The sequence below is a fragment of the Notolepis coatsorum genome, assembly GCF_963971535.1.
Source record: "Notolepis coatsorum genome assembly, chromosome: 19".
NCBI lineage: Eukaryota > Metazoa > Chordata > Actinopteri > Aulopiformes > Paralepididae > Notolepis > Notolepis coatsorum.
Window position 1 is genome coordinate 17,939,222 of NC_140183.1, and position 22,080 is coordinate 17,961,301.

Genomic DNA, 22,080 nt, shown 5'->3' on the forward strand with positions numbered 1-22,080 from the left:
AGGCAATCAAAGTGTTAATATGTGTATGACTCAAATACTTGTTTATTAATATGTGTATGACTCAAATACTTGTTATTAATATGTGTATGACTTAAAAACGTGTTTATTATTAATATGTGTATGACTCAAAGACTTGTTTATTATTATGTGTAAGACTTAAAAACGTGTTTATTATTAATATGTTTATGACCTGCGTTGTAGGCTGACGAGTCCCCCTGGAATGGACAATCAGTCAAGGCCCCAGCTTTGGCCACAGTGCCCCCTAGTGCTACTTTGAGGGACTCCACTGCACCCTGAGCAGAGCGAGAGCGAGAGAGAGAGAGAGAGAGAGAGAGAGAGAGAGAGAGAGAGAGAGAGAGAGAGAGAGAGAGAGAGAGAGAGAGAGAGAGAGAGAGAGAGATCAAAAGACACAATGAGAAGATTATCTTCATTTATGGGAGAAAGACATTGTTTCTGGAGGAAGCCACACTAATCGGCCACAGCAATGTATTTCATGAATGACTTTATTTGACAATATAAAAAATAAACATGTGACAGAAGAGCACAGTCGGGATATACTGCCAAGGATGAAACACAAAAAAGCTCAGAGCTTATTTCCATTGTGGTCCTTGTAGGGGGGTGGGGGAATGTGATGCTTAACACATGCATCATACAAAACGTGACATCACAACACATCACATATACCATTTAACATTTATATACATACAGACTCATACAACATGCAAGGGTGCCTTAAGCTAAGTGTCTAGGTATAGTCCCTTTTGAGCCATGTCTTCAGGCTGGACTTGAATCTAACGGCACTGTCTATGGTTTTCAGTTCACTGGGCAGACTATTCCAAAAGACAGCTGCTGAATATAAAAATGACTCCTTCCCCATACAGCTCCTGAATCTGACTGGCACAAAGTCAGTTGAGCTGCGCCTTGTTTGGTAAGCATGGGTGTCTCTGATTCGGTTGAAGTAATTGTTAAAGTACACTGGCACTACCCCATGCACTATTCTGTGAACTAGGCACATCCCTATCTGGTTTACTCTGTCTTCCACCTTAAGCCATCTCATGACCTCAAAGTGAGATGGGTCAAGGTGGGTTCGAGCAGGTAGCCTTAGTATTACCCTGATTAGCTTGTTTTGTGATGTCTGTAGTTTTATTTTCTGACTTTTGGGGGCACTGTTGTACCAGGAGCCACACGCATAGTCATAGTGACACTGTATGAGAGCTCCAGCAAGAATCTTCATCGCTGACTGATCTAAAAAATGAGAGATTCTGGCTAGGTATCCAATCCTGTTATTTATCTTTGTAAGTGCTTGGTGAGCCATGCTTTCCCCTGATAAGCTGTTTTCCAGGACGCAACCGAGATATTTCACAGATGTTTTGTCTGTGAGAACAGTATCTCCTATTCTAATGTTAAAACCTGGCGATTTTCTGAGCCTGACCTTTGACCCGAATAAAATTGACTCAGTCTTCCCCACGTGGAGGGACAGCTTGTTGTGGCCTAGCCAGTCGCTAACCTTCTCTAGTTCTGCACTCAATGTCTGCTCAACCACTTTTTTGTCTTTGTGAGACACTAGTAGGGCGGAGTCGTCTGCGTATAAAAAAAGGTCACATGAGCAAGCTGCTTTCAGGTCATTTATATACAGTAGAAAGAGGAGCGGACCCAAAACACTCCCTTGTGGGACCCCGCACTCTACTGTCCGAGGACTGGAGAGTACTCCGTTTATATCTACCACCTGTTGTCTCCCTGTTAGGTAGGAACCAATTAATTTCTGAGCTGCCTCATTAAAGCCTAGGGCCCTAAGCTTCATTAACAAGATGTTGTGATCCACTGAATCAAATGCCTTCTGGAGGTCTAACATTACCATTCCACAGAACTTTCCCTCGTCTACCTCTTTCCTGATGTAATCTGTGAGGAACAGCAGGCAGGTGTCTGTGGAGTGGGACCTCCTGAAACCAGATTGGTATTTGTACATGATGTTATTAGTGGAGAAATACCCGTCTATTTGCTCATATACTAGCCTCTCAATGGTTTTTGATAGAACGCCCAGGATGGAAATGGGTCTGTAGTTACCCGGTTCCAATTTGTTTCCCTTTTTGTGGAGAGGAATAACTCTTGCCGATTTCATTTCGCTTGGAAATGTTCCTGTGTCAATGGCTAGGTTGGTAATGTGAGCTACATATGGGGCAATGATTTCTGCAGCATCCTGCAAGAATTTACCAGGGATGTTGTCTAATCCAGTAGCCCTTGAGGTGTCAAGTTTTTTAAGCTTTTCCTGGACCTCCATCTCAGTCACTTTCCTAAAGGAGAAAGCATTTGCTTTAACCCCCTGATCTAGGTAGAATTTATGGACTTCACTCTCTATGTTGTTGCCGGGTTTAGCTGGGATCTTATCAGATATAGTTTTTGCAATGGATGTAAAATAGCTATTCAGACAGTCTGCCACCTCTGATTTGTCTGCTGAAATTTTGTCTCCTATTTCTAAACTGATATTGCCCGATTTAGTCTTTAATTTCTTACTGTATCCTACCTCTTTAAGTGTCCTCCAGAGTTTCCTTGAGTTGTTCCTATACTCTGTTATTTTTTCATTAAAAAAACCCTTCTTCGCCCCTTTAATCAAACTATTTACATAGTTTTTGTGTTTCTTTAAATCCAGGAAAGCCTGTTCTGTCCTGGACTTCTTAAATAGTTTAAAAAGATTGTTCCTTATTTTAATAGCTTTTAAAATGTCATCATTAATCCAGGGCTGTGTCCTCTGCTTTATCCTGACCATCTTCCTGGGTGCTAATCTGTCAACTACTTTAAGAAATGTTGTTTTGAAACCATCCCATGCCTGATCAACCTCTTTGCAGTGCATTACATGAGACCAGTCCACACCCGTTAAACCATCCAGGAGCATTTCCTTGCTGTAATTTTTTAAAGATCTGATTTTTATGTTGTTGTGACCCTCAAAATGACCCCTCTGCACCTTTCTGGTGTAGAATCAAAGTACATTTTCCCCATTGACACCCATCAAATTAAATAAAGATTGTTCGGCCCAGTGTCCTGTGAAATGTCACTCACAGTATCAAAAACAAAAATTTCTCAGTTGGAGATACAGGGCTTATCCACAATATTAAAGGTATCCAACAGAGCTTTTTGACCACTACTTAATGCAATATACTAATGTAGTGCACAGTAGGAGAAAAGGGGCTCGTGAAAAGTGCACGAGGAAGCACGCGCACGTCACGGGCACCGGGGTGACACAGGACACGAAGGGAGTGGACTGAAGGCGTGTAAACATGCCCTTGTGTGCTTGTGCCCTTGTGCTTCAAATGGATTGGTCAAAACCGTCTGTCAATCAGACTCGTTACAACTTTGCCAAAGCTGAAAGTGAAACGTTGCAAGTGCAAAGAAATGGCGAAAGCGGACTTTGCAGACCTGATGAAGACATTTATTAAGTTTGTAGACTATGGAACAACCTACTGTAGCCCGATCTCGCTTACAATATGTAAGTAAAGTACTAATTCAATTTTTCAATTTTTCAATTTTCCTGTGGCCAATTAGTAATTGGCCACAGGAAAAATATACATATAATTGTACGTTATGTAATAGCCATGAGTAACGTATTTAGGATAAGTCAATAAGTAAATATATTACTTATGGCTATAACATAATGTACATTTATGTACCTTTTTTCCTGTGGTTGATTAGTACTTTGTTGTCTATTTGGGTGGAAATGTGATTATAAAGAAACATACGCTGTTTCCAAGAAAACTCTGTTTAGACGTTTTGAAACATAACATGACATGAGTCACATGACTGTAACAGTTTCTTTCAGCCAATGCAATTTGATGATGTCATCACATTGCATTTTCCTCACTTTTGGGAGCTCATAATTAAAAAACTCATAAAACAACTTTTGTAAAATGGTAGGAAGATGTTTAGGCTTTACACACTGGTCCTGTGTGAGACAGAGCCTGGGGAAGGATCCTTTGGTAAATCCACGGTAACAGGAAACTAAGTAATAGATATAATAGCTTTCCACGTGGAGTTCTAGCATATAGCCTGTCACATCCACACCGCTCCCCACAAACAGTGAAATATCCCCGTCACCTGTAGCCGCGCGTAGGCCTTGTAGCCGTTCCGAATATCCACCATCTCTGGGTCGGCGGGGAGGGGGACCAATGGCGGGAGGCCCTGGCTGGAGTCGGCCAATCGGCAGTCGACGTAGAGCTCCATGTGGAGGTTGTCCCGGCGCAGACCGCCCACACGCAGGATGATGGAGTGCGCACGTCCGTCGGCCAGGTTGGCATTCTGGAGGTTGACCGTGTGCAGCTTCCCGTCTGCCCTCACGTAGCGCACCAGAGCTGGTGGGAGGGGACATGCATGCAGGAGCAGGTGGGAGGGGACATGCATGCAGGAGCAGGTGGGAGGGGACATGCATGCAGGAGCAGGTGGGAGGGGACATGCATGCAGGAGCAGGTGGGAGGGGACATGCATGCAGGAGCAGGTGGGAGGGGACATGCATGCAGGAGCAGGTGGGAGGGGACATGCATGCAGGAGCAGGTGGGAGGGGACATGCATGCAGGAGCAGGTGGGAGGGGACATGCATGCAGGAGCAGGTGGGAGGGGACATGCATGCAGGAGCAGGTGGGAGGGGACATGCATGCAGGAGCAGGTGGGAGGGGACATGCATGCAGGAGCAGGTGGGAGGGGACATGCATGCAGGAGCAACGGAATTACAGGTCAAGAGGAGACACACGCTATTCTTCAGTGTACAGTGCCAGTATAGAACTAGTACAGTACCAGTATAGTACCAGTATAGAACTAGTATAGTACCAGTACAGTACCAGTATAGAACTAGTAGAGTACCAGTATAGAACTAGTACAGTACCAGTATAGTACCAGTACAGTACCAGTAGAGTACCAGTAGAGTACCAGTATAGAACTAGTACAGTACCAGTATAGAACCAGTATAGTATGAGTACAGGACCAGTATAGTACCAGTATAGTACCAGTATAGGACCAGTACAGTACCAGTATAGTACCAGTACAGTACCAGTATAGTACCAGTACAGTACCAGTACAGTACCAGTATAGTACCAGTACAGTACCAGTACAGTACCAGTATAGAACCAGTACAGTACCAGTACAGTACCAGTATAGTACCAGTACAGGACCAGTATAGGACCAGTATAGGACCAGTACAGGACCAGTACAGTACCAGTACAGTACCAGTACAGTACCAGTACAGGACCAGTACAGTACCAGTACAGGACCAGTATAGAACCCTGGAACTGAGGAACCATCAAGTACGTTTTGAGATTTCTTGGACAGCCCATGTATTTGCAAATCACTTGGAGTGTGATGGATTGGATGGACTGCATTTATAGTGTTTTTATCCAAAGCGCCTTGCAACTTAGCAAGTGTTTTCTGTGGGAGAAGTCCTTGGGGATTGCCATCCTACAGACATCCGCGGAATTAAATAATTATAATTATAATAAATACGACAATATTTGTATCATTAACAATCACGTTTTACATATATAGTCATGACGCAACAAACCATGTCAGAAAATAAATAAATTAGGGCTGGGACTTCATTTCGATTAATTAACTACAGAAAATTACGCATTTTATCGCACGTCATGGCACTTTGCTCTCGTCTGTCGGCTCCGGGCTGCGTTTTTGCCAATCAACCAATACATTGCTGGACAGCCGTGCAGACGAGCATAATTTGACAAGCCGTGCAGACGAGTGACCACATCCGGTTGTGAACCGTCCTGAACGCCTGAATGCCTTCTACAACAGAACTGCGTTTCCGCGTCTCTGATTGGCCAGGTCATTTCTGGTCATGTGACATGTACGCCCAATCGTGGCAATAGATGGATATAGCAAGATAGCATAAGGATATATAGTATAACTGTATATTGTATAGTATAGTATTGTATAGTAGTGTATATAAGATCCAGTGCCTCATCTGTAGCTTAACACTGTATTGCACTATCGCAGGACCTTAGCATGTCTTTTTTTTTTTTTAAACTTCATTTTTTTAGCGTTAATCGTTTTTTTTTTTGGTCAAGCATGACCGACAGAAACAGGTTGAATAGGATGTAGAGTAGGGGAAGACACTCTGAGAAAATACGGCGAGTCCGGGAGTCGAACTCGTGTACCCCAGATCCGTGACGAGCACGGTTGTCCCCGACGCCGAAATGGCGCCGAGATACGCGGTGAGCTACGGGAGCTCGCCCCTTAGCATGTCTTTTACCATGCATTTTAAACTTTATGTACATTATACCTGTTATGTCTTATTACTTGTATTATTGCACAATCGCTGCGGGCATGACCACCCGCATTTCACTGTATGCCCTGTATGCCGTGACAAATAAAACTCTTGACTTGACTTGTGATTTATTTTCTTAGAGCTATATATTCTTTGGTTCATTCCAGACAGGCAGTCAGGCACAACTGTCTGATACTCATTATTTTGAATAAAAACATTAATGGTCTACTATAAGGAAAATACAAGGATTATAAAGATAACATACGCCGCTTTCACCGTTGGTTCCAATTAAACAATTTAGAACTGGACCTACATAAGATGGCTGTCATATGGTCCCATTCCAGAATGTAAATTGATTTTGACACATCGCATCTACTGTTTTTTTTTTTTTTTTTTTTTATCTATGGATATACCAGTATTATTACTTATGTTGATCTTAGAATTACCTTTGTTGATCTTGGTATTATTACCTTTGTTGATATTGGTATTATTACCTTTGTTGATCTTGGTATTGTTACCTTTGTTGATCTTGGTATTATTACCTTTGTTGATCTTGGTATAGTTACCTTTGTTGATCTTGGTATTGTTACCTTTGTTGATCTTGGTATTATTATTACCTTTGTTGATCTTGGTATAGTTACCTTTGTTTATCTTGGTATAGTTACCTTTGTTGATCTTGGTATTGTTACCTTTGTTGATCTTGGTATTATTATTACCTTTGTTGATCTTGGTATAGTTACCTTTGTTGATCTTGGTATTGTTACCTTTGTTGATCTTGGTATTATTATTACCTTTGTTGATCTTGGTATTGTTACCTTTGTTGATCTTGGTATTGTTACCTTTGTTGATCTTGGTATTCTTACCTTTGTTGATCTTGGTATTGTTACCTTTGTTGATCTTGGTATTATTATTACCTTTGTTGATCTTGGTATAGTTACCTTTGTTGATCTTGGTATTGTTACCTTTGTTGATCTTGGTATTATTATTACCTTTGTTGATCTTGGTATTGTTACCTTTGTTGATCTTGGTATTGTTACCTTTGTTGATCTTGGTATTCTTACCTTTGCTGATCTTGGTATTGTTACCTTTGTTGATCTTGGTATTATTATTACCTTTGTTGATCTTGGTATAGTTACCTTTGTTGATCTTGGTATTGTTACCTTTGTTGATCTTGGTATTATTATTACCTTTGTTGATCTTGGTATTGTTACCTTTGTTGATCTTGGTATTGTTACCTTTGTTGATCTTGGTATTATTATTACCTTTGTTGATCTTGGTATAGTTACCTTTGTTGATCTTGGTATTGTTACCTTTGTTGATCTTGGTATTATTATTACCTTTGTTGATCTTGGTATTGTTACCTTTGTTGATCTTGGTATTCTTACCTTTGTTGATCTTGCCCATGATGGCCAGCTCCAGGTACTTCTTGTTGTCTTGCTTGCTGTAGAGACCCAACAGGACTCCGCCCAGCTTAGAGGGCAGACGGAAGGTGGACACCACATAGATGTCACTGAGTGTGCCCATGGCCCCTGCAATCTCCTCCACGGCCACCACGCTCTGCTTGGCATCCTGCAGGGTGAGCATGTCAATCACTGGGGAGGGAGGAGAGGAGGGAAGGAGAGGTGTGTGTGGAGGGCGGGCAGAACGACAGATTCGATTGTCAGGGAGGAGGGTGAAAACTGTTAAATGATAATTCCTTTCTGTGATATGTTGCCTGATGTCAAACCAATACATTCCACTTTCAGCTGGTTATTCATAACATAATGGATCATGAATTACAGGCTAACACCCAGTGTTGGGGAGGAGTTAACTACATGCAGCTCAATTACTAGTTTAACTACAATTTGCAGTAGTTGGGTGGTAGTTTAAGGTTCTACCACCACGTCACCAATAAAAACAATGTTGATTTATTTTGCACATAATCTCACACACCAAAAACATCTACAGTTTTGCACAGCACAAGAGGAGGCAGAGACAGTCAAACGACCAGAGTCTGAAGGTCACTGATACACAGAGCTAAGAGGAACCAGTCTGAAGGTCACTGATACACAGAGCTAAGAGGAACCAGTCTGAAGGTCACTGATACACAGAGCTAAGAGGAACCAGTCTGATGACCAGTCTGAAGGTCATGTCCACGCTTGCCTAAAGGTCACACCTTATTCAACACAAGGGGGGAAAAAAGAACAAAAAAAAAGAACGCAAAAAAATTAACGAACTAAAACGAAAACGCAAAAAAAGAACGCAAAACAATTTACGAACTAAAACAAAAACGCAAAAAAACGAACGAAAAAAAAGAATGCAAAAAAAGAACACAAAAAAATTTACGAACTAAAACAAAAATGCAAAAATGAACGAAAAAAAACGAACGCAAAAAAATGTACGAACTAAAACAAAAACGCAAAAAAACGAACAAAAAAAATAATGCAAAAAAAGAACAAAAAAAAAGAATGCAAAACAATTTACGAACTAAAACAAAAACGCAAAAAAAACGAACGCAAAAAATTTTACGAACTAAAACAAAAACGCAAAAAAACTAAGAGGAACCAGTCTGAAGGTCACTGACACACAGAGCTAAGAGGAACCAGTCTGAAGGTCACTGACACACAGAGCTAAGAGGAACCAGTCTGAAGGTCACTGATACACAGAGCTAAGAGGAACCAGTCTGAAGGTCACTGATACACAGAGCTAAGAGGAACCAGTCTGAAGGTCACTGATACACAGAGCTAAGAGGAACCAGTCAGATGACCAGTCTGAAGGTCATGTCCACGCTTGCCTAAAGGTCACACCTTATTCGATTGTCCAACACCCTGCTAACAGCTCGTCTCTCTAGTGAGTGATTTTAGTTAGTTAAAAAATTTACGAACTAAAACTAAAACGAACAAAAATAAGAACACAAAAAAAGAACGCAAAAAAATGGAAAAAAAAAGAACGCAAAAAAACGAACGAACTAAAACGAAAATGCACAAAAAGACGCAAAAAAAAGAACGAACGAAAACGCAAAAAAACGAAGGAAAAAAAACAAACGCAAAAAAATTTACGATCTAAAACGAAAAAAAAACGCTAAAAAACGAACAACCACTAAAACGAAAACGAACAAAAAAATAACGCACAAAAACTAACGCAAAAAAACGAACGAACTAAAACAAAAACGCAAAAAAACTAAAGAACTAAAACGAAAATGCAAAAAAAAAAACGCAAAAAAAAGAACGAACTAAAACGAAAACGCAAAAAAACGAACAAACTAAAACGAACAAAAAAATAACGCAAAAAAAAGAACACAAAAACACCCTCTCCTCCTCTGACCCTCTGACTGTATTATCTGAACGAACTAAAATGAAAAAGCAAAAAAAAGCAAAAAAAAATTCGAACTAAAACTAAAACGAAAAAAAAAATAACGCAAAAAAATGGAAAAAAAAGAACGCAAAAAAACGAACGAAACTAAAACAAAAACGCAAAAAAACTAACGAACTAAAACGAAAACGCTAAAAAACGAAGAAGAAAAAAACGAACGCAAAAAAATGTACGAACTAAAACGAAAAAAAACCCTAAAAAACGAACAAACTAAAACTAAAACGAACAAAAAATCACTGTAAGAGGAACCAGTCTGAAGGTCACTGATACACAGAGCTAAGAGGAACCAGACTGAAGGTCACTGATACACAGAGCTAAGAGGAACCAGTCTGAAGGTCACTGATACACAGAGCTAAGAGGAACCATCACTGAAGAAGGACATTGTCCGAAACATATCTGCTTTTTATTCAGGCTGCCATTAAAAAACATTGAACCTGTGAGTGCTGGTCCGGCTACCCTGCTTTTTGATATACTGAACTTTATGGGATTACAGCACCCAGTGTGAGAACTTGTGAGCGCGGTCTAACTTGACTATATGTGTATATTGGTAATTGGTCTGGGTATGAAAAAGCATATAGGCTAAACGTGTGATATGATATGATATATCAATGCATCCGACTTTTTCAGTCCCGATACCTGGCTTTGGGTATCGGCCGATACCGAGTACCGATCCGATACCCAAACCATTATCTGATTTTTTTTTTTTTTTTTTTATCTGACCCTAACTAACCTTACTGTCATGCACTTGTCCTAATATACTAACCTACACTGTAGCACTCAACACTTTGATGAACATTGTTACTCAGCTGATAGAGTTGTGCCCTTCCTGATGACTTGTCGTACAGAACTTGTAAGTTGCTTTGGATAAAAGAGTCAGCTAAATGACTAAATGTAAATGTATACCCATTGTTCAATTAATAAACTGTACCTCACTGTGTGGAAGAGACTGGGATCATTCTTTTGTGCAAGGCTACATCAGGCTTGACTTAAAACATTACTTTCCTAAGTTAGTGAAACTAAATGTAACAAATTAACACAGATATAAATGTACTGAATTGTTATTTCTTATTATATATTATTAAAAAAATAAAAATCCGATATATATTTAATTTTTTACCGATAGGCCTACCCGATCCAGCTATTTTAGTGATATCGGGGCCGATATCCGATATCAATATTGGATCGGTGCATCCCTAGATATGATATGATATTTGCATTTATAATGCGCCCCCCAGCCAATTCTTACATTGGTCCGGGGCGCAGCCCGGGGAAAAAATTATACGAATAAATGGACAGGACAAAGAAAACAGGGAACCAGGCAGACGGACAGACAGAGAACATAAGAACACCTCAGACACGTAACTCAGTGATCATCCAGGGCGAAAAGGTGGGTTTTAAGCAAAGCCCTGAATGTCTGTACGGTGTTGGCAGACTTGATCTTGAGAGAGGGAGCTTATTCCACAGTGTCGGCGCCATCACTGCAAAGGCCCGGAAACCCTTTGTCACCAGTTTGGTGATGAGGTCATAGTGGGATATTAGCTGGTATCTAGAATGTACCAGTAGTACACGTTATGTATAATGCACTCCTAGTCTACTGTAGGTGTGAGCTTAGTCCCAGCAGCTGTAGGATACAGGGTTTACATGCAGCACCTTAAAGGAACCGGCCGACAGTACGGGAAATGCACTTACCGTCTTCTCCAGAGTCAGACAAGAAGATGGATACCAATCTCCTCTCTGTGCGTTCAGTACAGAACTCCGGGAGAGGTGTTTTTGGCCAACAGCTCGGCTAGCCGATCCGTATCCGCTTCCATCCATTTGTGCTAAGCTAGGCTATAGCTGTCTACTGAACGCACAGAGAGGAAATGTGTATCTTATCTTCTTGTCTGCCTCTGGAGAAGAGGATGCTAAGTGCAGCTCCCATAACGTGAGCGTGTTCCTTTAAGACAGAATGCTCAAGGATCCCAAGTCAGGATGTAAACGCATGCAAACAAACATAATATACTCCGGCTTCTGATTTACACCCAATCCTAGAGTGAGTATTGTGATTGATTTCAGAACAAGAATGTTCCTGTAAAATGCATTTGTCACACAACCTCAGCGGTGATAATAGAGTGAAGTTCTGTTCTGATAGTAACACGGGACAGAGGAAGAATAACAAGATAGACTCTAAAAGACAACTTTAAGGCTTGATAACAAGTGGTTTCCTGTCCCCTAGGTTATCTTTTCACCTTCTCTCTCTCACACCGGTTTTGGACAAGGGCCTACTGCTAGCTAGGGTATACAAACACAATACTGCCTGTTAGAGAGGGAGGCATTGGAAACTCAAGAGGGGAGAGAGGGGGGTGGGGGATAGGGAGAGAGAGATAGGGGGGAGAGACAGAGAGAGGGGGGAGGGAGAAAGAGAGGGGGAGGGAGAGAGAGGAGAGAGAAGAGATAAAGAGAGGGGGGAGAAAGAGAGAGAGGGAGGGAGAGAGAGGAGTTAGAAAGAGAGAAGAGAGAAAGAGAGGGGGGAGAAAGAAAGAGAGGGGGGAGAAAGAGAGAGAGGGGAGGGAGAGAGAGAGAAAGAGAATGAGAGAGAGAAAGAGAATGAGAAAGAGAGCGGGGGAGAGAGAGAGAAATAAAGAGAGGGAGAGAGAGGGGAGGGGGAGAGAGAGAGAAAGAGAGAGAGAGGGGGTCAGCTAAGGGGGAAGCAAAGGAAATTCTTGGCTTTCACACTTTGTGTTCCTGTTCAAGTCAGATGAGATCAGAGCGGAGACGTGAGGAGTTGTGACAGTCGAGCTTCACAAACAAACCGCACGTCTGTTATAGCAGACAGAGAGAGAGAGAGAGAGAGAGAGAGAGAGAGAGAGAGAGAGAGAGAGAGAGCTTACAGAGTGGAATTTCATTGAATAAAGTGAGCCGTGTTGTAGTTGTAGGCTACATGCCACTCAGTGCGCGCTCTCTCAAAGGAAACGTGGCCTTTGCCAAAACAGAACATTATCTAGGCTCGAAAGTAGAAACGTTCATTATTTAATTGTCACTCAAACTCACAAATGACATCAACACATCACTGAGCGGAGGTCAAAAAGAGTTTTGAGATATTATGCGAATGCAATTCTACATAATAGCCTACATGAGCACCTCAAAGGCGCTAAAAACAAAATTACAAACATCTCAAAACAAACTGGTCAGACTACTGCTTGACCTTACTCCTAGAACCCACCTCACCCCTGCCCACTTTGACAACCTAGGATGGCTTAGAGTAGACGACAGAGTACAGCAACTTGCAATGGGCCTGGTCTACAAGATACACTACACGACCAAGGTACCCATGTACATGTCAAAATACTTCCCAAAGGTCAGTGAATACCACGATCACAACACCAGAGGGAGCTCCACAAATCATGTTAAACCCAGATTCGGCTCAAACAAGGGACTAAACACGTTTTGCAATTATGCCACATCAATGTGGAACGCCCTACCCAAAGCTGTAAAGGAATGTGAATCACTACCCACTTTCAAAACCAAAGAACACCTACGGGAGACTGCAACTCGAAACTGGCCCCTGTAAATGTCCGAACACAACCCCCTCCAATGTACAGTAAATTACCAAGTATGGTCTTGTCAATAATCCAATGTACAGTTTTGTTTGTACAGTTGTACAGTGTCCCCCACCCACCCCTCCTACCCAACCCCCCCCCCACCCACTCCTACCCAACCCCCCCCCCCCCCCCCAACCACCTCCAATGTAAGTCCCCCCCCACCCCCCCAATCCAATGTACAGTTTCTACGTCAAATGTATATACTTTTTTTTTCTGGACTCTTTTTGTATCACAAACAGTACTGTAATTGCAAATCTGGTATGTCATAAATGTATAGATGTAGCAGTACTGTCTATCTGTATGTCATGTATGTCATATTACGATGAATTGAAAATGGGGGACCCTGATGTAAACAAGACGAAAGTCTTTCTCTGGTCTGCATCCCCTTAACAATTGTATGTATTGAGCCGTACTGTACTGTACCCATTCTGCAATCTGTTAATAAAGTTTTCAATCAATCAATCAATGATTGTCAAGCATAATATAAAAGGTGCAAGTCAAGACTAAGGGAAATGATGGAGATACATATAAAACGAGTAAGTCATGTATCTGATTTAGCAGCAAAAACGAATAAATACAAAGGCCTAAATAAATCAAATCACTAGTCTATGTAGTCTATACTGGGCATTTGCCGTTGGCAGAACAGTTCGTCTGGAAAAGGATATACTATAGCCATATTGATCGTGTGGCAGGAACATGTTTCTATAAACTATAGGCATGGTCAGTATGTTGTATAGCCTTACAATCACGAATAATTAACACGAATTCTCCCAAGTAAACGTTGGCTTCTATACCTTGTACGTCCTGCTTCTCCAGCGGCTCACATCTGGCGCCGAGCAGAGCGATGGAGAGAGCCAGGAGAGTCGGCAGCACCACGACGCGCCTCGCATCCTCCATGTCCCAAGAAGAAACGAATCCACGGGAACAGAAACTGGAGTAAATGACCGTCCGCCGACAGGGTTTCCAACTTGACTCCCGGTGAATGATGCTTTATTCCAGCCCGGGGGTGTGCCGAGGTTGGGGGGGGGGGATAGCAGGACCGACCGACCGCGGAGCTGTGAGTTCAAGAGTCGATGGAAATGTCGACTGACGTCTGGCGGCGCGCACTCTCTCTGGCCGTGCGTCGTGCGCGCAGCGTGGATGTGACCAGGTCCGGGTCCCCCATCATGCTGGGACCAGCAGCCAGCCAGGTTCATACCTCATGCTGGGACCAGCAGCCAGGTTCATACCGCATGCTGGGACCAGCAGCCAGGTTCTATACCTCATGCTGGGACCAGCAGCCAGGTTCATACCTCATGCTGGGACCAGCAGCCAGGTTCATACCTCATGCTGGGACCAGCAGCCAGGTTCTATACCTCATGCTGGGACCAGCAGCCAGGTTCATACCTCATGCTGGGACCAGCAGCCAGGTTCTATACCTCATGCTGGGACCAGCAGCCAGGTTCATACCTCATGCTGGGACCAGCAGCCAGCCCATAGGTTCGAATCATACCTCATGCTGGGACCAGCAGCCAGCCCATAGGTTCGAATCATACCTCATGCTGGGCCTGGGACCAGCATCCAGGTCCCCCATCATGCTGGGACCAGCAGCCAGGTTCATACCTCACCGATTGATTGATTGAAAACTTTATTAACAGATTGCAGAATGGGTACAATACAGTACGGCTCAATACACATTGATGGATGCAGACCAGAGAAAGACTTTCGTCTTGTTTACATCAGGGTCCCCCATTTTCAATTCATCATAACATATATGACACGTAACACGACATACAGATAGACAGTACTCAGTGCTACATCTAGACATTTATCATGACATACCAGATTTGCAAATACAGCTGTGCTGAAAGCAGCGACCATTTGACAGCCAAACACCCCCCCCTTCTAGAATAAGAGGAATACCAATTTTTTTGCATTTAAAAAAAGTTGTGCAAAAAGAATAAGTGCATTTTGTACTTTAGTTAATTGTATTATTGTATATTTTGTATTGTATGCATTGTATGTGTATCGTGTTTGGACTTTATTCTTTTGACCTTTTAACCGTATAAAGCACCATGTCAGGAGGGTCATACAGAAACAAGCATTTCACTGTAATGTACATGTACCTTATATATGACAAATAAAACAAAACTTGAAATAACTCTTTTGTTCTTTCACGAATCTATACAACAACACAGAATTCTGAGCTATGATGATGACACCTTAAATGTGCAGTTAAAATTAAATAGGCAGTAGCCCCAAACACCAGTATTCCTATTGCCCTGTGCGTTACCGGGCTGTGTGACACTTTGACCCTTCTGACAAGCAGCGGCTGGATACTGGACACATTTGATTCCATAAAATCGCCTGTATAGCGTGCATTGTACTTGGGGGGGGGGGGGGGGGGGCGATTGTTAATGACTTCACTGTGTAGAGATTAGAACAATAACGTCTCGCGAGTGTTTTTATAAACGTCACTCTCCTCAAGACTGGAGCCTCTCCCTCCTCACTCCGTTTTGGGAAATGTTTGTTTTTGATACTTCTGTGTTGCCTAGGGAACTTGCATTTAACAGCAGGTGAGGGAAGGGGATATATTTCCACCCATACTTTTTTCTTTATTGGACCATGATGAGAAGAGAGAGAGAGAACAAATGGAAACCCCGTCTTTGCGCAAAAGACGCGCTTCCGAACAAGCGTGTTTCAAATGTGGTTCTGTCCGCTATTTGAGTGAGCGTCAAGCTTTTTTGAGTCAAATTCTTGTTCTGGTCATTCTGGACGTTAAGACACATCGCCTTTGCCCGATTTACTATAATCCAACCCCGATTGTTGACCCCGTTCGGAGTGCGCAACAGTCGGGGATTTTGACACGATCCATGGAAAAAGAAAGCAATCGACTGCCTGCTGCACTTTTCCTCCGCCACTCCTTGAGACGGGAACTCTTTCCAGATCCCTTTTCAAGGTCATTAAACTCGGTCCCTCTGAGAGATTCTCTGAAAGAGGAGGACGAGATGTCTTTCTTTCAACCGGGGGCGCGCAAGCGTTCGGTGATGATTGCTCCAAAGCGCACGGGGGAGACGGGGATAGCAGCTTTTTCCAGTTGAGAGGGAGAGGGGGGGCGCGCGCGCACACACACACACACACACATACACACAAAAAACGTTTAAAAAAAAGATGGAGTGAACAGGAGCCAATGTGAGATTCCTTGCCGATGGCGTCATGCGCAGCTGCATGTCCCCGGGGTCCAGACCAGGTCCGAGCGAAACCAGTTGGCTCCGAAGGTCCCTTAAAGCCAGGTGCCCGCGGCTCCGTGTTCGACTCCATACGCCATAAATAAAGACATTCAGAACCCCCCCCCATCACATTTCAAACACTTGCAATGAAGTCTGTAGACAATATAGACGTATATATACTGTGTTTTACACAAAGCTGCAAAGCAGTGGTGGTCAAACACTTTGAAACATGGGCCAAACAATGCAGATATAAGTATGTTTGAATCTTACATTAATTTAGAAATCCCTCTTCAAATATAGTTAAAGCTGCTAGATTACATAAAACATTAAGTCACCATTAAAAAAAAACAATGCCCCACAGAGCTTTTCGAAAGGTGCATAATAAAAGACACACTCCATTTAAATCACCCATTTATTCAAAAACGAGTGATCATGAATAAAAGACGCAGACAGTCAGGATATTTACAGACGTTAAATCAGACTTTTGGTTGTATGACAGGAACGGCCACTAGCTACTGTACATGTGTTAACTTCACAAACATGTTTATTTTAACCAACGTCAAAGTTAAAAAGGGACACTTCACTGAAAAAAAAAACCAACGCAGATTTATTTTACACATAATCTCAGACACATCGGGGAAAAAACTCAAACAGTTTTGCACACATTCATTTAGCTATTGCAAGGAAATTAGTTTGAATATGGTCACCACCAGTGATGTCACCGGGGACACATTGGATCCTTGTTAATTACAGCTCAGTGAAATGATAAGGTAGCATTCCTAGAAGACATGGTATTGCTATTTTCTCATCTACCGTAATTTTCGCACTATAAACCGCACTGGACTATAAACCGCAGGTGTTTTAATGTTTAATTACAGTCTTCCCACCAGCATTGGGACACAATACTGTCGGACAAATAACAAGAATTAACTCATTTACAAGTTGTATTAAGTTTAGCAAATAAGGGAACAGATAAATAACATTTCAATGCAGTCAAAAAAGCAATATTTCGATTTAAACATTTTCGGGTTTGGTCACGTCGAGTCACATATAAGCCGCACCGTTATATAAGCCGCAGGGTCGAAAAATGGGGGGGAAAGGCGCGGCTTATAGTCCGAAAATTACGGTACATCATTTCATGATACTGTGTAATGAACAGTATCAAGGATTCAATGTCCCAGATGACATCACTGGTGGCCATATCCAAACTCACTTACTCTCAACAGCTGCCAAACTAAATACTAAAAACTGTTTTGAGCTTTCGGATGTGTGAGATTACGTGCAAAATAAATCAGTATAGTTTTTTGGGGGGCAAAGTGCCCCTTTAAGAAAGAAAAGAAGGAAATTGTTGACATTGTTGACATTGCAGGCTTACAGTGAAACGCTGTGGTGTTTATAGTGTTTAGTAGGCCATAACCCCGGCTGCTAACAAATGACTTCCTAAACCACTATAAGCAAAGTAGACAATAGCATGTCTGACCCTGTTTAGTTATGGATGTGGAATGCAACGCTGCAGAATGACAATACTGCACACGGTAGCCTATAATTACTTGAGAGGTGCACTGCACACGCAAGGGGCACAAGTAGGAACACAAACGTGATTTATGCACTTCCCCCGCTTTCCCTATCCAACCGCTCCTTCGAAATAAGTATCACGGTATGGCAAAATAACAAGCCATCGTCCAAGAAAGATCATAAGTGGCACATGTTGATTTAAGCACAAGTTGTAGACATTTGTAAATAAATGTAGCTGCTCTTGTTTCTAGATTGAGGACCGTGTCTATTGTGCGACGTCACACGCTGGGTTTCTAGCCCGCGGGTCCTGAGGTCATTGACCCTGTGATTCAGAACCCGAGAGCGTTTATTTACCCAACGTTCAGCAATCTCTCACTATAGATGTGATCCGGTTCTTGTGGCCCAGTGATTCAGAACCCGAGAGCGTTTATTTACCCAACGTTCAGCAATCTCTCACTATAGATGTGATCCGGTTCTTGTGGCCCAGTGATTCAGAACCTGAGAGCGTTTATTTACCCAACGTTCAGCAATCTCTCACTATAGATGTGATCCGGTTCTCGTGGCCCAATGATTCAGAACCTGTGAGCATTTACCCAACGTTCAGCAATATCTCACTTTCTATGAACTTCAGCTTGTCTTCATTCATTTAATTGTAAGAAAAAGTAAAATATAAAAATACACCTGGCTATTCACCATATAGTAAGTTACTATATAGCTACATATTATGTTTTGGCTATATGTATTATATCATAAAATATATACAGATATATATATATTATTATGCTGCTTTGTGGTATATATATTCCATTTAATCACTTACACTTTATATTGTTATCGCACTTTATTGTTACATTTGGTTGGATGCCAACTTCTTTTCGTTGTACTTGTGCTGTAGAATGAATGTACATTTGAATCTAATCTAACATTATGGCTGTATAATAACTTATTATATATGGTGAATTTCTCCAGACCTCTCTTGGCAGATTCTGAGATGTGGCCACCAGTACCAGCCCCTCTGCGCACATCAGACCAGAACATACAAAATCAAATGCTCCCTATGTACAAATGGGGACGAAGGGACATTTATGCACATGTACTGGGACTGCCCACCAGTTAAGATATTTTGGAAAGAAGTGACCCAGCAATTAGCAAATCTCTTAACTCTGGATATACCTGTACACCCCTCTGTATTAATGCTGAATGATGTCTTTGAGCATGCAGTACCTCCACAGCTAAAGAGATTGGTTTTATCCGGTATCACAGTGGCTAAAAAGCTGATAGCATCACGATGGTTTCAACCGGAAAAAATGTGCCGGAAGGTCTGGACTCTTACATATCTCGATGTGATTTATCAAGAAATATCTACAGCAAGAATTTTGGGTCTCAATGAATCCAAAATGACATTGTGGTTAGAAGTGGTGGAGAGAATAAAAGCTAGCATATAATGGTAGTGTCTGGTTAGGAACAAGTTATAATGGTTGGATTATCCAATGGGGGGTCCGGGAGGGGGGGGTTCGAGCTGGAGCATATGTATGTAGGTTTTTAGATAACAGGTATTAGGGGTATATCCTGTATAAGACATTTGACTAAATGGTAATTTCATTGGATATGCACTGTGAATTAATGCTTGTATATCTTATCGTGTGTTGTCATGTTTGTTTATATGTCTGTTTAAAAAATAATAAAAAAAAATATATATAAAAAAAAAATCAAATGTAATGAACCAAGCGGGGCTCTTTTGCCTAGAGGTCGCCATTTGACAGCATTACAGATTCTGCCTTTAACCCTTTCACTAGCACACTACAGAAGGTTAACCCTTTACTATCACACTAGTAAAGGGTTAACCCTCTGTAGTGTGCTAGTGAAAGGGCTAACCCTTTGTCGTATGGCAGTGAAAGGGTTAACCTTCTGTATTGTCGCAGTGAAAGGGTTAACCATTTGGTAGTGCGGTAGTGAAAGGGTTAAGACTACAACTGCAGGGGGGGTGGTGGTGGGGGGGGGGGCACCCTCGTCAGTCCTCGTCCTCGTCCTGGTCCTGGCCGCGGGAGGAGAGCGAGCGGAGGTCAGGGGAGTGCTCCAGCGCCTCCTGCTGGACGTGCTGAACAGAGACCATGCCGGTGAGGAAGGCGTAGCTCAGCATGGCGCCCACGGCCAGCAGCGCCGCCAGCAGCTGCTTGCGCCTCTTGTTCGGCACGTGGTGGACGTCGGCCCCGTCGGCCGGGGAGGAGGACACCCGGCGACTGGAGGCCTCTGTGGAAGACGTCACATGGAGGGATGTCGGGTCATTGTTACAGTTTTGTTTTTACATCAGTATCACAGTCACCTGGGCCCAGGAGTTCAACACTTGTAATCCCCGTCTGTAGGGGCGGACCTAGCACATTTGGCGCCCTAGGTGAGATTCACCACTTTTTTTGTTGTAATCTTTTTTTTTTATGGCTTTTGCCTCTTCATAGTTCTCTAATGTTAGTCTTTCTTTCCTCAACGCTCAATTCTATAAACACTTGACCGATACCCATCAATGCACAGCGCTCTAGCATGTTCTGACTGTGAACACCTAAAGCTGAGGCTCAGACCGACCGACCGTTTTAGATTTTTGGCTCATTTTCCCTTATGTTAAATTTTTTTTTATGTAAAAATAATGGTTGCAGATATAGAGGGGGCGCCAAAACTGAAAAAAAAAAAAAAAAAAAAAAAAAAAAAATTTCGCCCCCGGCGACCGCCTATATCGCCTGTAGGAAGGTCCGCCCCTGCCCGTCTGATTGGATCAGATTTGTATTCATTCCATTTCAACTCATGATGAATTGAAAATGGGGGACCCTGATGTAAACAAGACGAAAGTCTTTCTCTGGTCTGCATCCCCTTAACAATTGTGTGTATTGAGCTGTACTGTACTGTACCCATTCTGCAATCTGTTAATTAAAGTTTTCAATCAATCAAGTCTTTGAGGTCCCCGAAACATGTCTTTGAAGGTTTTTGCTTAGAGAACCATTCTTAATTATTATATTATGAACTACGGCGATTGTGGCTGCAATTCTGAACGGCTCGTTTCAAGAGGGAGGCTTCTTGTCAGCAGCTGAACTGCAGAAAAGGTACAATGCACATATTTAACATCTCAGTCTTTAGCAGTGTTGCAGTGGCAAATTGACAGTAGGTCAAACGCTCCACGCGCGTGCATGTGCGCGCGCATGCACAGTTTTTTTTGGCTGCTCTCGTCCTGCAGCTGGATACTATTGCCTCACAGCGCGGCCGTCAGCGCGCGGCCCAGAGAGCGCCGCTGGCTCTGCGGCTCTGCAGCTGCATGCTTCTCCGGGAGTCCGGTTGGATAATGCCATGTAAAAAGCGATTGCGCGTCAGCCTCAGTGAGCGAGGTATAACGCCGTTATACCGAGTTATACCAGCACTGCACCACTGGTCTTGAGACAACCCTGCATTCTTGATTGATTGATGATTGATAACTTTATTAACAGATTGCAGATGGGTACAATACAGTACGGCTCAATAAACACAATTGTTAAGGGGATGCAGACCAGAGAAAGACTTTCGTCTCGTTTACATCAGGGTCCCCCATTTTCAATTCACCGTAACATTTATGACATACACGAAATACAGATAAACAGTACTGTTACATCCAGACATTTATGACATACAAGATATACAAATATACGGTACTGTTTAAGAGACAGAGTTTCTAAAGAGAGTACCGTAAATCCTCAAATAGAGGAGGGACCTCCGATAAAGGAGGGGCCTCTTATAATGGGGAGGGGGGGGGGGGGGGGGGGGGTGATGATTTTAGACAAACACAGGCCGGTCTCTAATATAAGGTCGCAAAAAAAAGTATTTTTAAAAATGTTCGTGCCGTGATATAGAATGAGATAAACTCTTGCCAATGGAAATCAAGTGCTGCCTCCCGCTACACTGACTACCGTACATTAACGTTTCCCTCTGGTTAGCTTTAGCGCTAGCTGCTAGCTAACGTTGTCATAATATCTAGATCTGTGGTGTCAGCTGGATGACGTTGACTTCGTTTGCAAACGTTAACGTTCGCTATCTATATGGCATTGGCAGACGAGGCTGGCATTGTCCAGTTGACACATTACAGACCATGATGCTATGATAACGTTAGTAGCTAAAGCTACTGCATGTAAACAACTCGATTCAACTGAGGAAG

At 42.6% G+C, this 22,080-nt stretch overlaps 2 protein-coding genes across 3 annotated transcripts in view; both read right to left on the reverse strand.

Annotated features, from left to right (window-relative positions):
• The window catches only part of thbs3a (thrombospondin 3a), a 64,969-nt gene extending 50,774 nt beyond the window's left edge, over positions 1-14,195 (reverse strand). Inside the window, exons 1-4 of one of the 2 annotated variants that reach the window (XM_084336966.1) lie at positions 13,983-14,195; positions 7,642-7,825; positions 4,087-4,340; positions 191-293 (exon numbers count right to left, since the gene is read on the reverse strand). In XM_084336966.1, coding sequence (XP_084193092.1) covers positions 191-293; positions 4,087-4,340; positions 7,642-7,825; positions 13,983-14,078 — 637 coding nt within the window. In that variant the 5' untranslated portion in view covers positions 14,079-14,195. Of the gene's footprint in view, positions 1-190; positions 294-4,086; positions 4,341-7,641; positions 7,849-13,982 lie in introns of both variants that reach the window. The other variant, XM_084336965.1, reaches the window with a different exon arrangement.
• Positions 14,196-19,773: 5,578 nt separating this feature from the next.
• mtx1a (metaxin 1a) overlaps positions 19,774-22,080 on the reverse strand; it is a gene marked incomplete at its 5' end in the record, with an annotated part of 48,874 nt that continues 46,567 nt past the window's right edge. Inside the window, one exon of the mRNA XM_084336967.1 lies at positions 19,774-20,162. Within this exon, the coding sequence (XP_084193093.1) occupies positions 19,924-20,162 (239 nt within the window). The 3' untranslated portion in view covers positions 19,774-19,923. The remainder of the gene's footprint in view (positions 20,163-22,080) is intronic.